The following is a 23123-nucleotide window of genomic DNA, read 5'->3' as shown; positions in this document are numbered from 1 at the left end:
AATGAATGTACCTATTTGTTCTTCACTAAACTGTAACCAAGCACTACTCTGTTGAAATAAATTTAAAAAAAAAAAAAAAAAAAAAGGACTTTCTATGCTGGGATGGCTGACCTAGCCAGCTCCAGGAGTGGCCCCCTGTGCCCTGCCAGGACCTGGCACATCCGATTGCTCTGCTGCCACAGGGCTGGGAGCTCTGGGATGGGCTCTGAGGGCTGAGCTGGGGGTGGCACAGGGGGCTTATCCTCTGGTGTTTCTCTGGTTGCAGCCCCGAGGCAACAGCTGGAGCTGAGCCAGGGGAGGTTTGGGTGGAAATCAGGGGAAGGTTCTTCCTCCAGAGGGTGCTGGGCACTGCCCAGGCTCCTGAGGCTGCCAGAGCTGCAGGAGTGTTTGGACAACACTCCCAGGGTGGGATTGCTGGGGGGTCTGTGCAGGGCCAGGAGCTGTGCTGGTCCCTTGTGGACCCCTCCCAGCTCAGAGAGGCTCTGCCATGACTCTGTGTCTCCATCTTGTGAGGTGCAATGTGCTCAAACCACGAGACACACTTGTGGCCAGGGGCTGGGACTGGCTCCCCCAGCCCCGGCAGCACCTCCAGACCTGGAGATTCCTTTATTCCTTTCCCAGCTTCATCCACATCCACACAGCCTTGAGCCAAAGAGCAGCAGCTCTGCTGGAGCACACGCTGCCTCTCCTGCTCTTCCCACATTTTAGGGTGGAAAGCAGAGGGGTTCCACACAGATCCAGGCTTGGATCTGCCCACACCCAAGCCTGTCCTTTGTCCCTGTTGGATGCTGCAGTCAGGGCTGGCTCCATCCCTGTGGGTGCAAGGAGCACCAGGAACTGCCTGTTCCCACAAGAAGAGGAATTCATTCACTTTGGGACAGCAGCAGCTCCTACAATCCCTTGAAGTTGTTTTTTTATCCAGCAAAAAGTTGGTGTAGCACACTGAGTGAGGTTGCAATGATGGAGCAGATAAGGAATTTCCCCCAAATTTATTCAATGGCACAGTTCTTGCCCTGCCTCCAGCTTCCAAAGGCAAGGCCATGGGTCTGATCCATCCAAATAGCACAGCAATAGTTCAAAGAGTTATTCCAAATGATCTTCCAATATATAAAATAAAATTTACATATAACCCCCACTTCTATACAAAAAAATAGCTTTTTTTCCCCTTGTACAAAATATCTCCTCAGCAGGTTACAGACAATCATGGGACAGGAGGCCCAGCAAGTGGTTTCCATGTTTTTAAGTCAGAGTGGTGGAATGATGGTGCTTGTCCTCAAATCTCTCTTTCTCCACTGAATTCATCTCATGTTTTGTAAGATATTCCTAAAGTTTTCCAGTTCTTTCACGCTGGTTGAAACCCTGTGTGCAAGGAAAGCAAAAGGGGAATGTTACAGCAACATTCATGTAGTGAATTATTTAACATCTGGGAGAAAGGGGCTGTATCCAGCAAAGCTTCAAGCAGCTCTTGGGAAGAGAAGATTTGGAATTCCAGCTAAATTAGGTTGAGTTTACAACCAGGCCCTTCACTATTCCCCTGCCTATTTTTAAAGCAAACACTGGGAACCACAGTGGAATAGGATGTTCAGGAACTCATCCTTGGAAAAACCTGTTTGCAGAAACTCCTGGTCTCCCAACATCACAAAGAGCTCATGTATAATCAGTGTCCTGAAATCCCCTCCTAAAGGCCTCCTTATCCTCCTTTTCTGACAAAAACTCCTCATCCAGAGAGGCTGGACTGATGGATTCCTGTTAAATGCCATCATGACCTGGGAATGAACTGGGGGAGAGGCCCAAGGACAGCAGCCCTCGCCTGGGACAATGTGCTCCAAGGGCAGACTCACACAGTCCCTTAAAAATGATGAAATTCTTTGTATCTTAGCATAAATGCTTCCTTGAATTCCTTACAGAAATGCAGAGTACAAAGAATATTTCAATTCATTCCAACTGTTGTACTCCATACCAACACCTGCTGTCAGACTGTGACCAGAGCAAGAGTCCCCACCAAAACTGCTGAGAACTGACTGAAATTAGAGCTCAGACTGGATGGAACACAGCACCTTATGCAGAAGTAGAGGGGAAAGTCTCAAACTCACCTTCCAAAGGCATTAAATAAGGCCACAATTTCTTGTCTGGTCAGCTGGAATCCATAGGAAGGGCCACTCTCAGGAATCTTCTCGATGAGGTTCTCTGAGAAGAGGATCTTCAGCGCTGTGCCCAAGCCCTGTGTCTGTGCAGGGATCAAAGAGGATCCTTGAACAGCAGCATTCCAACCTCCCTCCACCTGGGCAACATCCTCTGAACAGGGCAAGAGGATTTCACCCAAGGCAGGCTCTGCACCCCCTCCCCTCTCCTGGCTTATCCCAGTTTCCCAGGCTGAGCAGCTGCTTCCTGCTGCCTGCACAGGTGAGGAATCAGCAGCCCTGAGCTGTATCCAGGAGCTCTTTGGTATCCAAGGACAAGTCCCAGCCCCAGAGCTCCCAGATGTTGCTGACAAACCTCACCTGCAACTTCCCCCACAGCCGACACTTGAAGCAGCCAACACAGTCCATGATCTTGGAAATATTCTTAAAGTGCAGCCTAAATTCCTCCTGGGGGGAAAAACATTCATGTCAGTCATGGTTGTGCACTAATTAGGGCTCCTTACAGGAATTAATCCTGGAATTCAGTGGGACGGAGGTAGGAAAAGCCTCCTGCAGAGGGGCCTTTGGCAGAAATTACCTTCAGTTTAGCAGCTTCCTCTTTATTCCCTGCAAAGAAGGAGTTTTCATCAAAATGCAGCGGGAAGGACCTGCAAGGGAATGGTAAGAGTTTGATTTCTGCCCCCCTTGGTTGTATGGCTGCAGTCAGGAGTGGGCATAAACAGAGGTGGGGGCCACTGGACATCTCCAGAGGTGTTTTAATCTGACATCCAATCCCAAGGAATGGAATGAGATTATTTAAGGTCCCTTCCAACCCAAACCACCCTTCTATTTTCTCTTTAAATTTGTATTGATTGTACTCCAATTTGTATTTGATTGTATTTTCTCTTCCAATCTGAGCTGGCATCTCACTTTGGAGACATTTTCAGCAATTGCTTGATGGCTTTTAAGCAATTTCAGTGCTGACAGACAGAAGCACAGGAGGGTGACGAGATAAATCAAACATTGATCACTTTAGGAGACACCCATTTCTGTCTGGCTCCAGTATCTTCCATTCCTTTTACTCCAAACTCCATCCAACAGCCCAAACCTCTGTTACCAAGACATTTAGGATGTTTTTCTAGTTGCAAACACGAAGCCAGGCCTGGTATCCCACAGATGAGTCACACAGGTAGCCAATTTTAGGGCTGACACGTAGGCAGTTATTAAATTCAATTCTACTAAATCCAAAAGGCAGCAGAGACTATTAAACTGTGAGACTAATTAAACTGTGGGACTAATTACCTAAATTCTGCAATTTGCAAAAAGATATTATTAATGTGCTCCCAGAAAAACTACACTACTGGTTTCATGTCGCTGGTCATGGCAAGGGGGCTGGACAAGGTGACCTTTGAAAAGGTCTTTTCCATCCCAAACCAACCCAAACCCAAACATTCCATGTTTCTATGATCCTACTGCACAAATGCAGGAAGAACCCAGAACCTGCCTTTCTGGGAGCTTTACATGTCAGTTAAGCACACTCAGAGGTGGTGGCAGAGCCACTGTCCCCAGGCACTGAGTGCAATTACTTGGCCAGATGGAGAATTTCCAGCAGCAGGTGTTTCATCTCTGCATCCTGGCTCTGATTCCCGGTGTACAGCTGGAAAGCCGGGCGCTCAAAGAAGGGCAGCACTTTGGACAGGGCCCTCAGCTCAATCAGGTACAGAAAATAAAGGTTTTTGAGTCTTCTGGGCCCTTCCCCACTGGTGAGGACTTCATCAAACCTCTGCTGGAACTCCGTGACGTTGGGGCCCCATTTCTTCTCCGACCACGAATCTGAGACAGAAACAAATGCCAAAGGCATGAGGTGAGGGGTTTGGTTCTGGTTCACCTCCTCCCTCCAGGGTGTCGGAACTCAAAATGTCCCTCAGACATTTTTAGAGGTTTCAGGCCCAGGTCAGAAGCATTTGAGACCCTGTCAGGCAGCTGGAAACAGCTGGGATTTTGGGTTTGAACATGGAATGATTTACCAACCTTGCAGGAAGAACAAGAAGTCACAAAAGTTTAGATATTAGAGTAGAAGTAGTCACAAAGTAGAGGGAAGAATTTCTGAGTGCTGTACAGGGAGGTTTTTACTTTGTACATGGGGGTCAGAGGTTTTAAGATGGAGGGATCTGGGCCTGTCCTGTCCCTCCTCTTTCTCCTTCCTCACCTCCATGTTCTTGGTGATGTTGGCACTCACAGATTGGTTTAGAGTAGAAAATCACCATTTAATATAGGTAATAGGCATTGGGGAAAAACTGTGAACATGGAACACATAATGTGCCATATAAAAGATAGAAAAGCACCATTTAATATAGGTAATAGGCATTGGGGAAAACTGTAAACATGTAACACGTAATGTACCATATAAAAGATAGAAAAGCACCATTTAATATAGGTAATAGGCATTGGGGAAAACTGTAGCCATGTAACATGTAATGTCCCATATAAAAGAGAGCAGCAGCCCTGGGCGGGAGAGAAGAAGAAGAGGAAAAGAAGTCAGAGAGGATGTCAGGGTGTGTGTGTGCCTCTGCCTGAGCTCTGAGCAAACCACAGCAGCTCGAGGAGAAAATATTTTAGATAACTTGCAATAAACTGCCTTGAGACCAAACAACAGGAGGCTGCTGAGCCTTTCTTTGGAAGCTCAGGCTGGAGGAGAGACTTTTCCACCACACGGAGCCCCTGACCCAGGGTGAGCTCTGGCACCAGGGAAATGGTGAATTCCAGGCAGGCAGATCCCAGCTTTTCCAAGTCACTGACTCAAACCCACAGAATCATTGAGGTGGAAAAGACCTCTCCAAGATCAGCCTTTAACTGAGTCCAACCTCTGAGTGCCACATCCAGTCGTTCCTTGAACCTCCAGGGATGCTGATCCCAGCACTAACCTGGGAAGCCCCTTCCAATGCCTGACAACCCTTCCAGTGAAGAAATTTTGCCTGAAAAATGTTCAAGGGAGGCATGATTGTAACTCAATTCCAGCCCCAGCAAACACAAAACTCCTGCAGACTTTTTTCAGGTAATTTCTGAAACTTCCCGACAAGCAGGGACACCTTAGGAGAATTCCTGATGATATGGAAAAACAAGAATGGAGGAAACTGGCCTCTGTTTTCCATTTTCAAGCCCACAAAGAATATTCCTGTTGCTCATTTTACCTTATATCTAAGATTATTCTATAAAATACATAGTGGAAGATAATAAAAGTCATACCAAGCTGATGCTACAGCCCCAGCTCATCTCTTGCCTGTGATGTTTCCCACATTATCCCATCTCCCAACTCCAACCTGGCCTGACTCACATCCAGCTGAGGCCCAAGTGGGCTGCAGACACTTAAATGCAATTATTTAGTTAAATCTAGATGGCTTGCTCAAATTCCAACAGCAATCACCTTGGTTTTTCATCCCAGGGTTGAAATTGGGATTCCTCAGACAGGTATTTATGGATGAAAGCATGGATAGTGGAAATGGAAGTGGAAATGGGCATGGAAATGGATCAATGGCCTTGGGAAAGCCCAGCCAAGCATTTCCCAGTCCAGGTGAGGTTATTGCTGGACTGACCATCACAAAACCAGGCTGGGAAGGGACAGCCTCGACCCACAGCTTGAAACCCACTTCAGAATAACCTTGGAGGGAGAACAGAGGGAATTTTTGCTGGAAGTGCTGGTACAGCACCTGGCCCAGCCCCTGTCAGACCTGGAGGCATGTGGCACCTGCATCCCTGACCCTGTTACACCAGCTGGGTGCTGAAGAGCACAAACAGGCCTGAGTCCTGCTGGAACAGGCTCCAAGCAGCATTTAGCAGAGCCATGGAAGTGTCAGCTTTGGAGTGAGGCAGGAAAGCTGGGGCAGGAAGGAGGATTTACCTTGCAGGAGGTACCTGGCACTCAGGTGGATGTTGATGCTGGCGTGGAGGCCAGAGATGAGCCTGTAGAAAGCTCTTTTCTCCACACACACCCCTGCAAAGAAAAGGGCAGATTGAGACACTGAAAGCATCCACTGGATTTTCAATCCTCCTGGCTGTGGGGCAGGAATCTAATCCCACTGAGAGTGGCAACTAATCCCAGCATTTCCCATTTCCTGTCCATCCCAGGAGGAGCACGTTCAGAGCAAGGATTACCTTTGAGCCACTTGTAAAACGTGTGCCCTGGAAAGAAAGGAAAACACATCAGTGAGGGTACAGCCCAAGCCTGATGCACTGAATCCACCTCCAGGCTGCCCCAGAGGACCCTCTGCCCACTCCAGGTTGCAGAAATTGGGAAAGGAGCATTAAAAGAGCATGAAAAGAGTTCTCCTGCCCAGCCTTGTGACTGATGCTTCTCTAACACGGCATGGCAGCAGCTCAAAACAGCACGTGGGCTTTTCCCCAGGGGGCTGGGAAAAACAAGGATCAGGGATTGCTTTCCTCTCCTGGGCAGAGTGGGGAGAGGGATATTTTTATAAAACAAACAAACCAACCATCCAAAAAACCACAGGGTGCAACCGAGTGTGTAGAATGCCACAGGTCAGGGTTTCACTGTCCCTGCTCTGTGCATGGAAGTGATGTGGAAATCAGGATTTGGGGATGGTTTGGAGACAAGAAGATGCTGTGGGGAATGGAGAACTCCAGGCAACAGCCCTTCCCAGGGCTGAGGGAGTTGGGCACCCAGCTCCTGCAGCTCCTTATGAGTCTGTTCAGAGCTTTCTCAGTAATAGGCACTGAAAAAAATCCCAGGACAATTCCTGCTCCCAAAGGCTTCTCACACTTGAGTGACCACCTTCAGACTGGACTTGTGCTGTTAAAAAAATGCTGATGGACTTTTTAAGCCCTTCACATGAGGATGGGCTGGGACAGGGAGCTCACAGAGATCTCCTCTTCACTCTGCTGAGCAAGGACAGGACCCAGGGAAGGGCTGGAGCTGTGCCAGGGGAGGTTTAGGTTGGATATCAGGGAAAGATTCCTCCCCCAGAGGGTGCTGGGCACTGCCCAGGCTCCCCAGGGAATGGGCACAGCCCCAGGGCTGCCAGGAGTGTTTGGACACCACTTCCAGGGATCCCAGGGTGGGGTTGTTGGGGTGTCTGTCCAGGGACTCTGATCTTTGTGATCCCACTCAGGATTTCCTATGATGCCATGACTAATTCCTGGTTTGTCTGATGGATAATTTTGCTAACCAGGTGCATTGTCTAATGGCAGAGCCTGTGGCAGCAGGATAAGGACACCCCGCTTGTTTCTGTTATCAGTAAAAACAAACAGTGCCACTCACCTCCATCATCTCCTGGGGGGGAAAAAAAGCACAAGTGGTGGAGGGAGAGAGAGAAAAAGAGGATAAAAACATTACACACAACCAAAATTAAGCTCCAAAGCACAAGCACCACTCTGCTCATCTGCTCTGACACAAGAAGAATCCAATCCAGGGAGGTTTGGAAATGTTCTGAACACAGAAACCCCAAGTGCAGCACTGAGGACACCGGATGAGCAACAGTGCTGAGTAACCTGACCAGTGCAGGAGGGATCAATATTTGCAAAGGAAGTAACACCTGATATTTGCAGGGACATGGTACATCTCCTTCAGCAGGAGAAGAGCCACTCCTTCACACCAGGGTCACAGGAGGGGGATAAACACCTCCATAACTGAGGGGGAAATGAGGAGATGGTGGCAGAGGGTGCTGCAGGAGGTTGATGACGTTCTCATGATTCCAAACCCCTTCCCTGCTCTCCCTGACACTGCCTGGCCTGGGCTCTAGGGCAGAGCTGCTCCTCCTGGGTGGGTCCCACGGAGGATCCCAGCCAGGTTCTCATTTCCATCCACCACAGGAGCTTTGGAACTGCCAAGTTCAGACACCAGGGACCCAGGGAGAGCTCAGGGGTCAGCCCTGCTCCCAGTCCCTCCAAACCTCACCTTTTTCCCAGGACTTGAAGATCAGCTACTCTTTTTCCACAATGGATGCTAGAAAAAACCCACTTCTAGGTGCCACAAAATTCTACACTTGGTCAAGAGCTACAAGATTTTTCTGATCCAGCAGGAGAAGGAGCCCAGAGAACATTTACTGCTCCTGGAGCTGGGATCAGTTCACTACTAACCCACTTAGTGAGATAAATAAATGACTCACCTCTGCCAGATGCCAAAGGTCTTTTTACATTCTGAGGCCTAGGAGGGGAGAAAAAAATCATTTAAGTAAGAGATGTAAATAAGTTGCTGTCTCTTGTGTGCACAAACAGCAGAGCAGAAGTAGCTGCTTCTGCAGTCAAACAGCCTGGGGGGATCTAAAAACCACTTCCATGCTTTAGCTGTGCTCAGGAAGGGAAAGGATAGAGCAAAATGTGGCTTTTGGTGGTGCTTTCTTCTTTTTTTTAATAAAAAACAGGCAGGAAAGCTCAAGTGTCTTCTTCTGGGATAGCCACATGATTTGTCCCTGGTGTATCCCACCCTGCACAGGCACTGGAGCAAAGGCAGGAGGATGAGGATTCTTTTCTGCCCCTCTGCACAAATCAGCACTCTCAGGCTTGTGGAACTGGCCCCCCAAAGCACCTACTTGAAGCAGTTTTCTTCATAAATACTGTTCCAAATTTTCCAGGCATCCGGGCCCTTGTAGCCAGTGTAACGTTCTGGATTCAGGAGCAAATCCACGTACTCAGCATCAGGAGAATGGATGTCTGTGGAGCACAGTGCTGCCTCAGGGACAACGGTTCTCTCAGGGAAAATGACATTTTCCAAGGCTGATCCAGCCATCTCTGCCCCACCTTGCTAAACACAGCAAGGCCCAGAGCAGCAAGAAAGCTTTATCAGAAATATTTGTGTATTATTTTCAAAATACTGAGTGAGGTCAGGGGGGTGGCAAGGAGCGGAAATGTTGTTTTGATGAAATATTACACTTTGGCCTGGAATTGGGGCTGTCCAGCCTGGAGAAGAGGAGGTTTTGTGGAGCCCTCACAGCAACATTCCAGGATCTGAAGAGGCTACATGAAGTGGGAGAGGAGCTCTCACTTGGGAATTGTAGGGATAGGACACAGGGAATGGCTTCCCAGTGTCAGAGGGCAGGGTTAGATGGGATATTGGGAAGGAATTCCTGGCTGGGAGGGTGGGCAGGCCCTGGCACAGGGTGCCCAGAGCAGCTGTGGCTGCCCCTGGATCTCTGGAAGTGTCCAATGCCAGGCTCGACCGGGCTAGGAGCAACCTGGAATAGTGGGAGGTGTCCCTGCCATGGCAGGGGGTGGAATAAGATGGGCTTTAAGCTTCCAACCCAAACTATTCCATGATTGAAAGTTCTGCAGAAGTGCTTAAATCCCACTGCAAGGCTTGGCAGCCCTCCCAGGTGTCCATACCATCAGCCTCACAGAAGCTGTCCGAGGAGTCGTCGTGCTGTGCCCACTGCAGCACTGCCTGCCGTGTTTCCTTGCTGCAAAAAACGTGGGGGAAAACTCTCAGAGAGGGCTCTGATCCCAGCTTTCCTTCAAGGCAAGGAGGGATTATGGCAAAAAAAGGCAAACCTCAAAGAGTCATCAACAGCTCCGAGCCTCTTGGCTTCTTCACATTGCTCAGCCAGGTTATTGGCCTCTTCTGAGTACTGGGTTGGGAAGCAAAGGGGTGGGGAGGGATGAGGATTAAAAAGGAAATTTTTTGGTGTTTTAATTTAGCCTTCAATGCACTATTAACCCACTGTCCCAGATTGCAAGACGTGTTCCATTTGCCATCAGTATGGCAGCTGTTTTCTGTTAAGTGGGCAGTTTTCCTTATCTCTTCCACAACCAATTCTCCCTTTGGGGGGACATCTGCTGATAATGGGCTCCTGAATGTCACTGTGTGACTGATAAAAGTTACAGCATCCCATTGTGAGATGCTCCACCCAGAGGGAGGAGCTAAGCATTCCTAACTGAATATAATCTGGCTTTTTGGGACACCAGACCCAGCCTTTTCTGCTGGATTTCCAGGAGGACTGCAGCCATTCTAATTTGGACTGCTACCAACACCCTGACCAAAAAGGGTGTCAGGTTGTATTCTGACTCTGTCAGTGGTTTTGCTTTTGTATTATTGCATGTATTTTGTTTCCTTTTTCACTTTTCCTAATAAATTGTATTTCTGACTTGAGAGTCTCTCACTGGTTTTGTTTTCAAACCAGAACACACAGGTTAAGCCCCAGAAATGATCCAGCCCACCCTGTGTTTGCAACAGGATGTCTGCAGATACCCAAATATTTGTGCAAGGCTGACAAGCCTTGCAGGGACTCGGGGCAGCCTCTGGCACTGCCCTGGGAGCTTTGTGTGCCTGCTGGCACCTGCTCTTGGAGGGCTGGCAGGAGTACCTGGCTCCAGCACAGCCACCTCAGAGGCTCTGTGCTCTCCAAGCACTTGAAGAGAGGAAAAAATTCAAGCCTAAAGAACATCCTAACAATTATTGAGCCATGGTCAAAGACTGGGGGAAATTTTGGAGCCCTCATGACAAGAAAGGCTTTGAGGGGCTGGAGTGTGTCCAGGGAAGGGAACAGAGCTGGGAAGGGTTTGGAGCAACAGGAGGACACAGCTGGGGGGTGGGTCGGGCTCTGCCCCAGAGAACAGGGACAGGAGGAGAAGGAACAGCCTCAGGCTGGGCCAGGACAGGCTCAGGTTGAATATTAGGGAAAATTTCTCCATGGAAAGGGTAGCCAGGCATTAGAAGGAGCTGCTCAGGGTGATGGTGGAGTTCCCATTCCTGGAAGTGATCAAAACCCACGTGGATGTGGTACTTGAGGACACAGGTTAGTGACGAACATGGAGCTGGTGGGGTGACAGCTGGACTCGGTGGTCTTAGAGGTTTTTTCCAACCTTGTCACTTCTATGGCACAAAACTGGACCACAAAATAAACCTCATCCTTCTGTGCTCATCCACACCCACCTTGTAACTTCCAGCTCTGATTCCATCAGGGATTTCATCCTGAAAGACAAAACAAAGCATGTGCCACACGTGGGGCTGATGAGACCTCTCAGCCCCATTTTTGGGAAAGGTTTGGGGTGTCACCACAGCTGCCAGAGGTGAGAAGGTGACCACAACACTCAGCCCAGCCTGCAACACATCCAACTCCTCATTCCTCCCCAGAACAAGGGGAAGCAACATTCCTAGTGGTTTATTTTTGATTTTTTTGTTGCAAGATTCCTCCTCTCCAAAGGTCTGCAGCTTTCCACAGCTGCTACATCAGGTTCTGCTTTGCTTATCCAAGCAGGAATTTGGGGGGAAACCAAACAAACTCCAGAGGAGCTGGAGCTGCTTCTGGTCACTCCAGGTCTGGCATCACCTTCCTGGCAGGAGCCCAGCTGCCTCCTCAGATGTTGCATCTACCAGCCCCTGACACACGACATTCCAAATTTCCCTCTGACCATTCCATCGTGGAATATCAGCCCCACACAACCAGCCCCAAAATTCTCCTCAACTTCCATTTTCTCCAGGAGTAGGAAGGCAATAGAACTACTGCTACAGGAGAAAATACTGCGATGGCAAAAAGAAAAATTAAGCAGTAAGAGTTATTTTTATTGATTTCAGGATAAAATGGACCCAAATCAAAATAATTAAGAACAGCAGGGACAGTCAGTTATTAAAATAAGAACAACTTTCAGCTAAAACTTAGGTAATTGTAACATAACTCCATCACATTACGCATAATCACTACCAAAAATAGATTTTTTTTTTTAAGGAAGAAAAAGTATTTAAACAACATTTAGGGTTATTTTGAGGTGAAAAAAAAAAAATCATCATTCCATTTTAGAACCCAAGAGTGAGGGAGTAAGACAGTCTGTGCTGGCTGTCAACACCAAAACATGAAATGTCCCCAAAGGGGCCACCAGGTTGTGATTCCCTCACCTTCTCACCCCCTTCTTTTGAGCAGACATCTGCAGTCAGGGTGTTTTCTTACAGCTGGGGGAACAAAACCCTTTTGTCCAGGATACAGTGACAAGAGTGCCCTTGGAAATAGGATGCTGAAAGAGCCATATCTCCTATAAGAAGAGGGCTGCAAAGCTCTGAGTCAAATTCATCAGCCAAAACTAAATCACGGCACAGCTCATAGGCAACAGGGTCAAATTCTGTCAATTAACACAAAAACAATAATGGATTTGCCCTAAAAACTACTTACTAATGGAAAAAAAATAAACAAAGGACCAGGAGAAGGTTTTGACTGTTTGCAGAAGTCAGCTGTTAAAACCTCAGTCTTTAAACTTTCAGAATTCAGTATTTTGGCTTTTCTTATGGCCACCAGTGTTGCTGCACCTGTGAAAGATCCATCAGATTTGCTTTAACTAAAATAATAAGATTCAGTCACTTGTCAGCTGTTTCCTCTTAGTCTACCGAAGTTAAATAAAAACAAATATATGTAAAAAAAAAAGGATTTGGTACTTACAGAGGAGCAGGGCTGTACAGCACAGTCTCTCATTCCACAGTGGCTGTTGTCCTCCCAAAAGGGACAAGGTTTCTGTAGGTTTACCTGCAAATAACACATCACCCTGTTCAGTAGCACATCTCCCCCATGCAGCCAAGGCAAACTTCCACTCCCCAGTTTTCCAAGAGAAATCCATGTTCTGCACTTGTTTGTTCCCACACCAGCAGCTCCTTGGTGACCCAGACTGATAACATCACTCATAACCTTGTTATCAGCACAGGTTATCCTTTTAATCCTTGCTTGGATCTTTCTGCTGGTGCTTTCCCACCCAGACATTTCCATAATTCTAAATGTTCTGAGGGCCAGAGCTCCCTCTGCTCTGGAGCCAGGCTGGGAGAGTTGGGAATGTTCCCCTGGACAGGAGAAGCTCCAGGCAGAGCTCAGAGCCCCTGGCAGGGCCTGGAGGGGCTCCAGAAGAGCTGGAGAGGGACTGGGGACAAGGGATGGAGGGACAGGACACAGGGAATGGCTCCCAGTGCCAGAGGGCAGGGATGGATGGGAGATTGGGAATTGGGAATTCCTGGCTGGGCTGGAATTGCCAGAGCAGCTGTGGCTGCCCCTGGATCCTTGGAAGTGTCCAAGGCCAGGTTGGACAGGGCTTGGAGCAGCCTGGGATAGAGGAAGATGTCTCTGCCCATGGCAGGGTTGGGACTGTATGAAACCATTCTGGAATTCCAGGCTTCATTCAGACCAATCTCAGTATTTCTGTTACAAATCCCAACCCTGGAAGGGGAAAGGACATGAGCTTCTTTAACAAATTCCAGTTTTTCTCTTCTGTGAGTTGGTATCAAGTATCATTCTTCCAAAACAATTAAACATTTAACAAGATGTGGTGGGTTTGGAAGAGAGGGGCATAAAGGGAATCTGAATGAATGGGAGCAGAATCCACCTCATGGAATCCAATTCATGGAATGTCTGGCAGCAACAGCCATCAATGAACCTGGAACTAATGCAGGTTTTCCATTTGAAATCCTCTCATTATGGATCACTGTTCATCAGCATCTTTAAATCACAGCTCACCAAAGGAAGTCCTCTCATTAATATGTTGCTTAAGATGGAAAAATAGATAAGAAAATATCTTTGAAATCTTCTTGAAAGTACACTGCATCTTATTAAGATTCTCCTCATAACAGAAGGATCCAACTGACTGCACGTGTAAAGGATCAGGGTCAAAATGCAGGTGTGTGATTTTAAAAAGATCATCAATAAGTTCAGGAGATTAAAAAAACACAACAGCACAGAAATAAATACAATTCTTGTAAGAGAAAATGACCTTGTAGTATCTAAAATAGTCACTTTGCAGAAGTTCATTCAGTCTAGGAAAAAGTTTGTAGTTGTTGAAGGCATCGATGGTTTCTACATCACAGGTGCAGTCATCTAAATAACCAGTAACCTGGGGGAGAAGAAAACAATAAAATCACAATCAACAAAATCAAAAACAAGAAATCAAATATAAACAACTCAGCCAGGACTTTGGTAACATTGCAGAAAATAATTCATCATTTTCTTTCCTTTTCCCTAAGTTTAAGCAGAATGGATATGGCTGCAGTGAGGCATGAGCTGCCAGCTCAGGCTCCCTCCTGGATGAGCCTCAGGAAGCCATTCTGTGGGATAACAGGATAACAGGGAGCTGAGAGCTGCACTTTGCACATGGGACCAGTGAGGCAACCATTCCACAATGCCAGCCCCAGAGAAAGTCCTTGTGGTTAATCAGCATTGCTTTGATTTGATCAGAGGGATGGAGCAGCTCTGCTCTCAGGAAAGGCTGGAAAAGCTGGGATTGTCCAGCCTGGAGAAGAGAAAGCTCCCAGTGCCTGAAGGAGCTGACAGGAAAGATGGGGAGAGAGGATTGACAAGGGATAGAGGGACAGGACACAGGGAACAGCTTCCCACTGCCAGAGGACAGGGATGGATGGGAGATTGGGAAGGAATTCCTGGCTGGGAGGGTGGTGAGGCACAGGGTGCCCAGAGAACGTGGGCACCTGCTCCTGGATCTCTGGAAGTGCCCAAGGCCAGGTGGATGGGACTTGGACACCCTGGGACAGTGTCCAAGGTGTCTCTGCCCATGGCAGGGGGTGGAATGGGATGGGATTTAAGGTCCTTTCCAACCCAAACCATTCCATGATTCTGTGATTAACTGCAGCAGTCCCTCTGCTGGCCTCAGAGAGCCATTTGGCATGAAAACATCTGTTCTACATCTGATGGATCCTTCTTGCATCATCCAGAACAACTCGACAGGCTTTGTGCAAGCCCTGAAGAAAAAAAAAAAAAAAAACACCCAACAAAACCCAAAGAAAGAAGTAGTACAAATTCAGCTGTGGTTTCCTGACACATCCATTACTGGCAGATGACAAAGTTGCTCAACACAGAAGTAGTTTTGCTTCCCCCACACCCACAGTGAGTCCTTGGGGAAATCAGAGAATCCTGGAATCATTCAGGTCAGAAAAGATCACTGAGTTCAAACATTCCCCCAGCACTGACCATGTCCCCAGGTGCCACATCCACAGAGCTTTTAAATCCCTCCAGGAATGGGGACTCCAGCACTGTCCTGGGCAGCTGTGCCAGGGCTGGACAACCTTTTCCATGAAGGAATTTTCCCTAATATCCAATTTAAACTTCCTCTGCTACAACTTGAGGCCATTTCCACTTGTCCTGTCCCTGTTCCCTGGAGCAGATCCCAAATCCCCCTGGCTGTCCCCTCCTGGCAGGAGCTGTGAGAGCCACAAGGTCCCCCTGAGCCTCCTTTGCTCCAGGCTCAGCTCCTTCCAGCTCCTCAGGAACTCTCCAGCCCCTTCCCAGCTCCCTCAGGAACTCTCCAGCCCCTTCCCAGCTCCTCAGGAACTCTCCAGCCCCTTCCCAGCTCCCTCAGGAACTCTCCAGCCCCTTTCCAGCTCCTCAGGAACTCTCCAGCCCCTTCCCAGCTCCTCAGGAACTCTCCATTCCCTTCCCAGCTCCTCAGGAACTCTCCAGCCCCTTCCCAGCTCCCTCAGGAACTCTCCAGCCCCTTCTCAGCTCCCTCAGCTGCTCCTCACAATTCATCAAGAGCTACACAACAACTTAAATAAAATTATATTTACCACCATGGAAATGGAGCTGAGAGGAGGATGGCAGAAATGGAGCACAGAGTCACATGAAATGGGGAGGTGGGGGAAAAAATAGCCAGAATTCCCTACCTCACTGGAATAACTCTGTTTTGTTGAGGCAGCATGATTTGGAGGCTCACTCATATTTTAAATATTTACACTGAAACTGAGTGTGTCACCCTCACACAATTACTGAATTCTGTCCTGCATTTTGCACAGTAATGAAGATTAACAGTGATTTAAGATTTCCACTAACCTGAATCACCCTTGTAAAAACAAACTGTAGCAATTTGCTAATGCAGTTACCCAATTTAAAGCTGTTGCAAATTTACAGAGACATTAAAAAAAAAAAAAAAACAAAAAAAAACCAAAACCACATCAAAACAACAAAACACAGCAAGCCACCAACCAACCACATTTTTATTTCCTGAAATCTTGGCACCCTTAAAGGCAGGAAGTTTAAAGGTTGGGTCTAAAAGTGACCTAAAAAATGATCTGGGGACAATCTTCAGCTGCTCCCTCTCCATGCTTGACAAAGATGTCACTCCAAAGGATTGACATCCCTGCAAAACTGGGAATATTGGAGCCCCCACCAGCCCCACCACTGGAAGCACCTTTTGGGCCAGGTCTGGTTTTGTTATGTCTGGTGACCAGTTCAAGCCAGAACCAACCTCATCCTGAATATAATCCAGAAATGCAAAACTAACATCATTTTTTTCCTCGTGAAGCCAAAAGAGATGACAGTAGCTCATGTGGACTTAATTTTATTTGGTTTGCATACCCTGCAATTAAATCATTCCGTTTGCAATTAAATCATTCAGTTTGCAGGCTGAACACTGGATGAAACTATACACAAGACATGAAAGTTATACACTGAAAGATCTGAGCTTGGGGCTTCAGCTGCAATCTTGTAACCTAACTTTGTCTTCTTCTAGTAGTAGGAAAAGATGTCAGAAAACAGGACAACAGTGCAGGAGGAGCTGGAAATAAATATATTAAGGTGGATAATATCACTGTACTACTTCTTCCACCAGGAGCTGTTGTCTGTGCTTTACCCCACCAGGGAAGCACTGCAGATGATCCCAAAATCCTTAGGACTGGATGGGGGTTGTGCTTTGGAGCTCTCCAAATACCACTTTATTGGTGGGATCAGCCTCAGGGTCACCCTGAACACACCTGTGGGGGCAAGGGGCAAAGGGAAAGGTGCTGGGAAAACTCCACATCTGCTCAGTCTTTCTTCCTCCAAGGATTTCAGTCAGACTAGGCAGAAATGGGCAATTTCCCCAGCCTGTGTATGCCCAGCCTAGCAAAGCTCCCAGCCAAAGGAGCACAGAAGAGAAGCAGCACCAAGAACATCCAGAGCTGAGGCCCCTCAGAGCCCTGGTGAAAGCTCCAGTGATGCCCCCAGCAAACAGCTTGAAGCTGAACCACTTCAAGGCTCAGGGAAGTGGCAGTGTCAGATCATTTGGCAGGATTTGTCTTCATTTCAGAGGTTCCCTCTTGCTCCATGAGCCCCAGAACCCATTTTTCAGCCCTCACTTGGTTTGGGACTTCACCTCCTGCTGCCAAAGCAGCTGAGCTCTGATTCAAACGTGCCCTCCAGTGGGTGGTACCTCAAAACACTTCCATCCTACAAACAAAATATTTACCTACATCCTCAGCCTGTGCCAAGGAGAGCAGCTGTCTGAGACAAACCAGGGATGGATCCAGTCCCCAACACGTGCCATGAGCTCGCTGGCACCGTGAATCACCCAGCTGAGGGGCTTTGCTCCACCTGCCCTGGGTGTGAGAAGCTGGCAGGAGGCTGAGGGGCAGGGCTGGGCTGTCCCACTGGGAAGAGAGGCAAGGGAGCAGCAGGAGCGGCTCCGGGTGCTGAGTAACCTCCCAGGGTGAAATGCTGCAATCCCAAAATCCAACCTCCACCTCGTGTGCTGGGAACAGCAGGGACTCTGCAATCCCTGGGCTTGGCCTCTGCTTCAGCCTCCTTCCCCCTCCATGCCAGCCTCCTCTTCCCACCTCTTTCTGCTGTCCTGAGTGTCACAGTGGATTTTGGGATTTCTTCTCGCTGTGTCCCACACCACAGCCAGGCAGGAAAGAAGGAGAACTTTTTCCTGCATCTCTTCTCATGGCCACAACAAGGCACAGGGAAGGGAATGCTACGGAGGCTGAGGGGTTTGGTTTAGCCTGTACCAACTTCCCTGGCACTGCCTGCTCTCCTGGACAAGTCCCAGGCTGATGGTGAGCAGATGCCTTCCCTGTTCCCCCAGCAGAAGTTTACTGGCACAAAGGATTTGGACTTCCATGATCCTTGTGGGTCCCTTCCAACTCAGGATATTCTATGGTTCTATGAGATTATTTCCCTTTCATCCTTGCCAGTGCACTTGGAGCAAATTGCTGGCAGCCAGCTGAGGACAGTCATTCCTGCACCTGCCCTGGAAGCATTATCTGCCATCCCAGGTACTTTATCCCCATCTTCTGCCCAGAAAACAAGGACTAGGTTTTCCAGAACTCACACAGAAGCAAATCTCACATGGGACCCTCAGGATGGGGTCAAACCACAGGGCCTGAAGGGCTGTCACAGCATCCCAGAATGGTTTGGGTTGGAAGGGAGCCTAAAGACCATTTAGTTCCACCCCCTGCCATGGGCAGGGACACCTTCCACCATCCCAGGTTGCTCCAAGCCTCATCCAACCTGGCTTGGGACACTTCCAGGGATCCAGGGGCAGCCACAGCTTCTCTGGGCACCCTGTGCCAGGGCCTCAGCATCCTCACAGATAAGAATTCCTACCCAATATCCCACCTAACGCTGCCCTCTGGCAATGGGAGCCATTCCGTGTTCTGTCCCTCCAGCCCTTGTGAATCCTCTCTCTCCATCTTTCCTGTCATCTCCCTTCAGGTACAGGAAGGTCACAATTAGGCCACCCTGAAGTCTTCTTTTCTCCAGGCTGAACAATCCCAACTCTCCCAGCCTTTTCTCACAGGAGAGCTGCTCTGATCATCTTGGTGGCCTCCTCTGGTCTTGCTCCAACAGCTCCATGTCCCTCCTTTCTGCAAGGACACAGAATTCCAGGAGGGATCTCACCAGAGCAGAGCAGAGGGGCAGAATGTACCTCCAAAGATCTGCTTCTCTCCACCTGGAAGCTCCTCCTGAAGAGAGGAGAGTTCCTCTTTCTCAGAAAAATAGAAACTGTGCTAGGAATGAATTCCTGCCCCGGAGGCTGCCGAGCGAACACCAAGCCACAGGAACACAAGAACAGCCTGAAAACCTGCCCAGGTCCCAAGGAGGAAACTCTCCATGGCCAGCCTCACAACTAATGACAGCATCCTGCCCACAGAAACATTCCCAAAGGGAGCCAGCCCTCTGCCAGACCGGAAACTTTCACAAAATCCCCGTCTGCTAAACACCTGCAGCACATCCTTAATGCAGCTGCATCAGCCTGTAAACAGCAAATGAACAATAATTACCAGGAATATACAGAAGACATCCACGGCTGACTAAAGCTGTGATGCAAACAGGAATATCTCGAGGGGTGGATGAGCTGCCTGTAAAATTTGAGGGGATTTTGATATTGGAATGTTAATCAGAGGCTGGGAAGCAGAAAACAGTATTTGAAACATGAGTGTATGTAGCAACAGATGGATGTTTCTAATAAAAGTTTCAGGGCTGCTTGGTTTCTAAGGAAGGGAGGTAAAATAACAGTGACAAAAAGCAGGTGAGGCATTGCCCTGGGTGCAGGCAGACAGGAGAGCAACACCCATTCCAGAATCACAGCCTGCTGAAGTCAGCACTTGGAATATTGCTGGAGCAGCACTCCCAAAAGTGGCCCTTGTCACCTGTCCCAGCAGAGGCTGGCAGACAAGTCAGAGCTCTTCCAGTCACTCACTTCTTCATCTCATGAAACCAAGAGCTGTACCAGGCCTTCAAAGAGCTAAACAAAGGAGGGCAAACCAAATCATTTAAGGCTGGCCCTGTATTTTCCTTGGTGGCAAATAAAAACCACCAGGCCAGCTCTGCACAAGAAGATCAGCAGATTATTTTTAACCAAAAGATGAGGCAGCCCTCGGGTGTGATTTAAAAGGTTTGGTGGTTAGAGAGAGTGAGAAATGCTGCCCTACATGGCATCTTTTCCTAAAGGTAATAAAAAATCCTGCCCTAAATATTTGTAGGGAAAACCAGGCTGCTCCACAGAATGAAAGTGTGTTGCAACAACCCAGGAGTACACAGAGCACCAGGGCAGCTCCTGCAGCCCAAGGAAAAGAGCCTGCCAGTCACTGCCATGCCAGAATGCCAGTTCAGTTAGTGGCTACAGCTCCTTATCCCATTCCACACTCCTGACTCAACTTTCAAACCTCTTTGCTTACAGGAAGCTGCAAGGAAAAACCCTGCAGAGATCCAGAATCTAAATGCATGTTTTTCAATATTTTATCAGCAGAGCTTTTATTTACCATTTCCACAGGATGCTGAAAGTGTCAAGAGCCACCCCAGAAGACAAAGCCAAAGTCAAGAGTGTAATTCCATTTGTTTTCTTTCTCCACTCACAATTCCTGAGCCACATTTAAGGACTAGAAATTAAATACAGCAAGAGTAGCCTTTATAAAAGCTTCCTGTTTTTAAAGGCAACAAAATAAAGGACTAAAGACATTGTGACATCTTCACTCCTTGATCTTACAAATGTGTTTATCACAGGAATTATTCAGGTTGCAAGGGACCTCAAGAACTATCTTATGTCATCCCCTGCCATGGCAGGGACACCTTCCACTGTCCCAGGCTGCTCCAAGCCCTGTCCAACCTGGCATTGGACACTTCCAGGAAACCAGGGGCAGCCACTTGGCTTGTGCAAAGTGGTGTCAGAAGGAACTGCAGGGTGATCTCTTCCTTAAATCCAGATGCTTGGTCTACTGTACTCAGTTCTCTCATTTCTGTACCTCAACAGAAGCTGCACTGAGTGCACAGTGGCACACAACAAGAGGAATTAACCCTGGAAGAGTTTTAGGGAGCAGAGCAGCACAGCTCCCAACTGGGCATGGCAGGGCAGGGTGGCAGGAGCCCGATGCAGCCACGCTCTCTCCTGGACAGCAGAGCTGGGAGAACAGCAAGGCAGGAGAGGGGATGAAGCAGCTGCCAGGGATAGCAATGATACCCCTGAAACATCCCAGGACAGGCAGCTGGGTAGCTGGGGAAGAAATGCTCAAAAAGTTGGAGCACTCCCCTCTACTGATGGGAGCAGGGAGAGAGTACAGTTAAGATGGCATGGAAGAGAATCCCAGAATCCCAGAATGGTTTGGGTGAGAAAGGACTTCAAAGCTCATCCAGTCCCACCCCCTGCCATGGCAGGGACACCTTCCATCATCCCAAGTTGCTCCAAGCCCTGTCCAGCCTCACCTCGGACACTTCCAGGGATTCAGGGGCAGCCACAGCTGCTCTGGGCACCTGTGCCAGGGCCTCCCCATCCTCACATGAGGAATTCCTTCCCAATATCCCGTCCAGCCCTACCCTCTGGCAGTGGGAGCCATTCCCTGTGTCCTGTCCCTCCATCCTTATCTCCACTCCCTCTCCAGCTCTCCTGGAGCCCCTCCAGGCCTACAAGGGGCTCTGAGCTCTCCCTGGAGCCTTCTCCAGGTGAGCACCCCCAGCTCTCCCAGCTTTTCCACACAGGAGCATCTCCGAGCCCTCCTTCTCACCCTCCCCCAGCAGCTCCACGCCGAGCACCGCAGACCTGCCCGGGGAAACCACCCAAACCTCCCGCGCAACCCGAAGCTCCCACCTGGCAGAAGCAGCGGCGCTCGGCGCCGCGGGGCAGCGCGGCGGGCAGCGCCAGCAGCGCCAGTAGGACGATCCGCGCCTCCATGGCCCAGCTCGCGTTCTGCGCTCCGCCGGGGCCGCCCCGCCCGGAGCCGCGCCCCGCCGGGGCGGTGCGAGCGGAGCGGCCCCGGCGGCGACGCGCGGAGCCGCACGGAGCGGGGACAACGCGCGGCGGCTGAGTCACTGCTCAAACTTGAACAATTGTCGCACCTGTAATAAATAATACAGCTTGTCGGATTGAGCTTTGTAGTTTTTGGGGTTTTTTTGACTCACAGGCGTTTTAAGAACTCTCGTTCTGTTTTTGGTTCCGTTTGGAGGGTGAGATAACGCAGGTGTGACAGTTGGCGCTGCTGCAGTCAGAAGCTCGTTATTTCTTAGTTACGCTATGATATATACACGTTATGTTGTGTTATGTTACATTGTGTTATGTTACGTTGTGTTGGTATATTATGTTACGTTGTGTTGCGTTATATTGTTGTGTTACGTTATGTTACGTTATATTTCGTTATATCACTATATTATATTACATTACATTACATTATATTACATTACATTATATTACATTACATTATATTACATTACATTACATTACATGACGTTACATTATATTACATTATATTACATTACATTATATTACATTACATTATATTACATTACATTATATTATATTACATTATATTATATGTAGCAACAAGAATATAATATATATATTATATATGTACATATAATATGCATACATATCTATATATAATATATACAGGTATTAATATGTATATATTAATATGTAATATATAATGTAATGTAATAAATCATCCCAATATGTATATATTTGTATACATACTACATACGTATATATATTACATATATAATATTATATATGATAATATATAGATTATATAATATAGATAATATATAATATTATATGTCTATATGTATATATATGTAATATATAAGACATATATTACATTGCATTATATTGCATTATATTGCATTATATTGCATTATATTATATTATATTATATTATATTATATTATATTATATTATATTATATTATATTATATTATATTATATTATATTATATTATATTATTATAACATTCTTACATTATATTATGTTATAACTATATGTAATAATAACAATATATGTATACTATATTATTATATATGTATATATAATATGCATATACATGTATATATCACATATACATGTATTAATATGTAGATATTAATGTGTAATATATAATGTAATGTAATACATCATCCCAGTATGTATATATATGTATATATAAACGACATAGATATATATATTACATATAAAATATATATGCAATATGTATGTAATTTATAATATATAATATCATATGTATATGTAATATATAATAGATGTATATTATATTATATTATATTATATTATATTATATTATATTATATTATATTATATTATATTATATTATATTATATTATATTATATTATATTATATCATATTATTATATTATATTATATTATATTATATTATATTATATTATATTATATATTTCTTAATTACACTATATAATGTGCTATAAGTGTTTCTTGGCCTATCAATTTTTGCCACACCATATTGTAAATGTTTTAAAGCTAATAATTTAAAATTAATTTTTGTGGGTCTTATCAATGTATATTTCATAGTTCTATTTTTCTAAAGTACTTAATTTTTTTTGT

The 23123-nt window shown here is 47.0% G+C and overlaps 1 protein-coding gene across 1 annotated transcript; it reads right to left on the bottom strand.

The window, feature by feature from the left end:
• Positions 1-974: 974 nt before the first annotated feature.
• ERO1A (endoplasmic reticulum oxidoreductase 1 alpha) lies at positions 975-21500 on the bottom strand. The gene is made up of 16 exons (XM_021538445.4): positions 21384-21500; positions 13809-13928; positions 12497-12580; positions 11002-11040; positions 9621-9697; positions 9456-9529; positions 8666-8786; positions 8243-8280; positions 7396-7407; positions 6273-6299; positions 6019-6111; positions 3707-3953; positions 2719-2788; positions 2502-2588; positions 2094-2227; positions 975-1359 (listed from the first exon to the last, which is right to left on the bottom strand). Exons 1-16 carry the CDS (start codon positions 21465-21467, stop codon positions 1299-1301), a joined length of 1368 nt encoding a protein of 455 aa, XP_021394120.3. The 5' UTR covers positions 21468-21500; the 3' UTR covers positions 975-1298.
• Between the last annotated feature and the right edge of the window lie 1623 nt (positions 21501-23123).

The sequence above is a fragment of the Lonchura striata genome, chromosome 5 (genome assembly GCF_050655825.1).
Source record: "Lonchura striata isolate lonStrDom1 chromosome 5, ASM5065582v1, whole genome shotgun sequence".
Lineage (NCBI taxonomy): Eukaryota > Metazoa > Chordata > Aves > Passeriformes > Estrildidae > Lonchura > Lonchura striata.
Note: the sequence above shows the minus strand (reverse complement) of the source record. Positions and strands in the feature narration are given on the sequence as shown.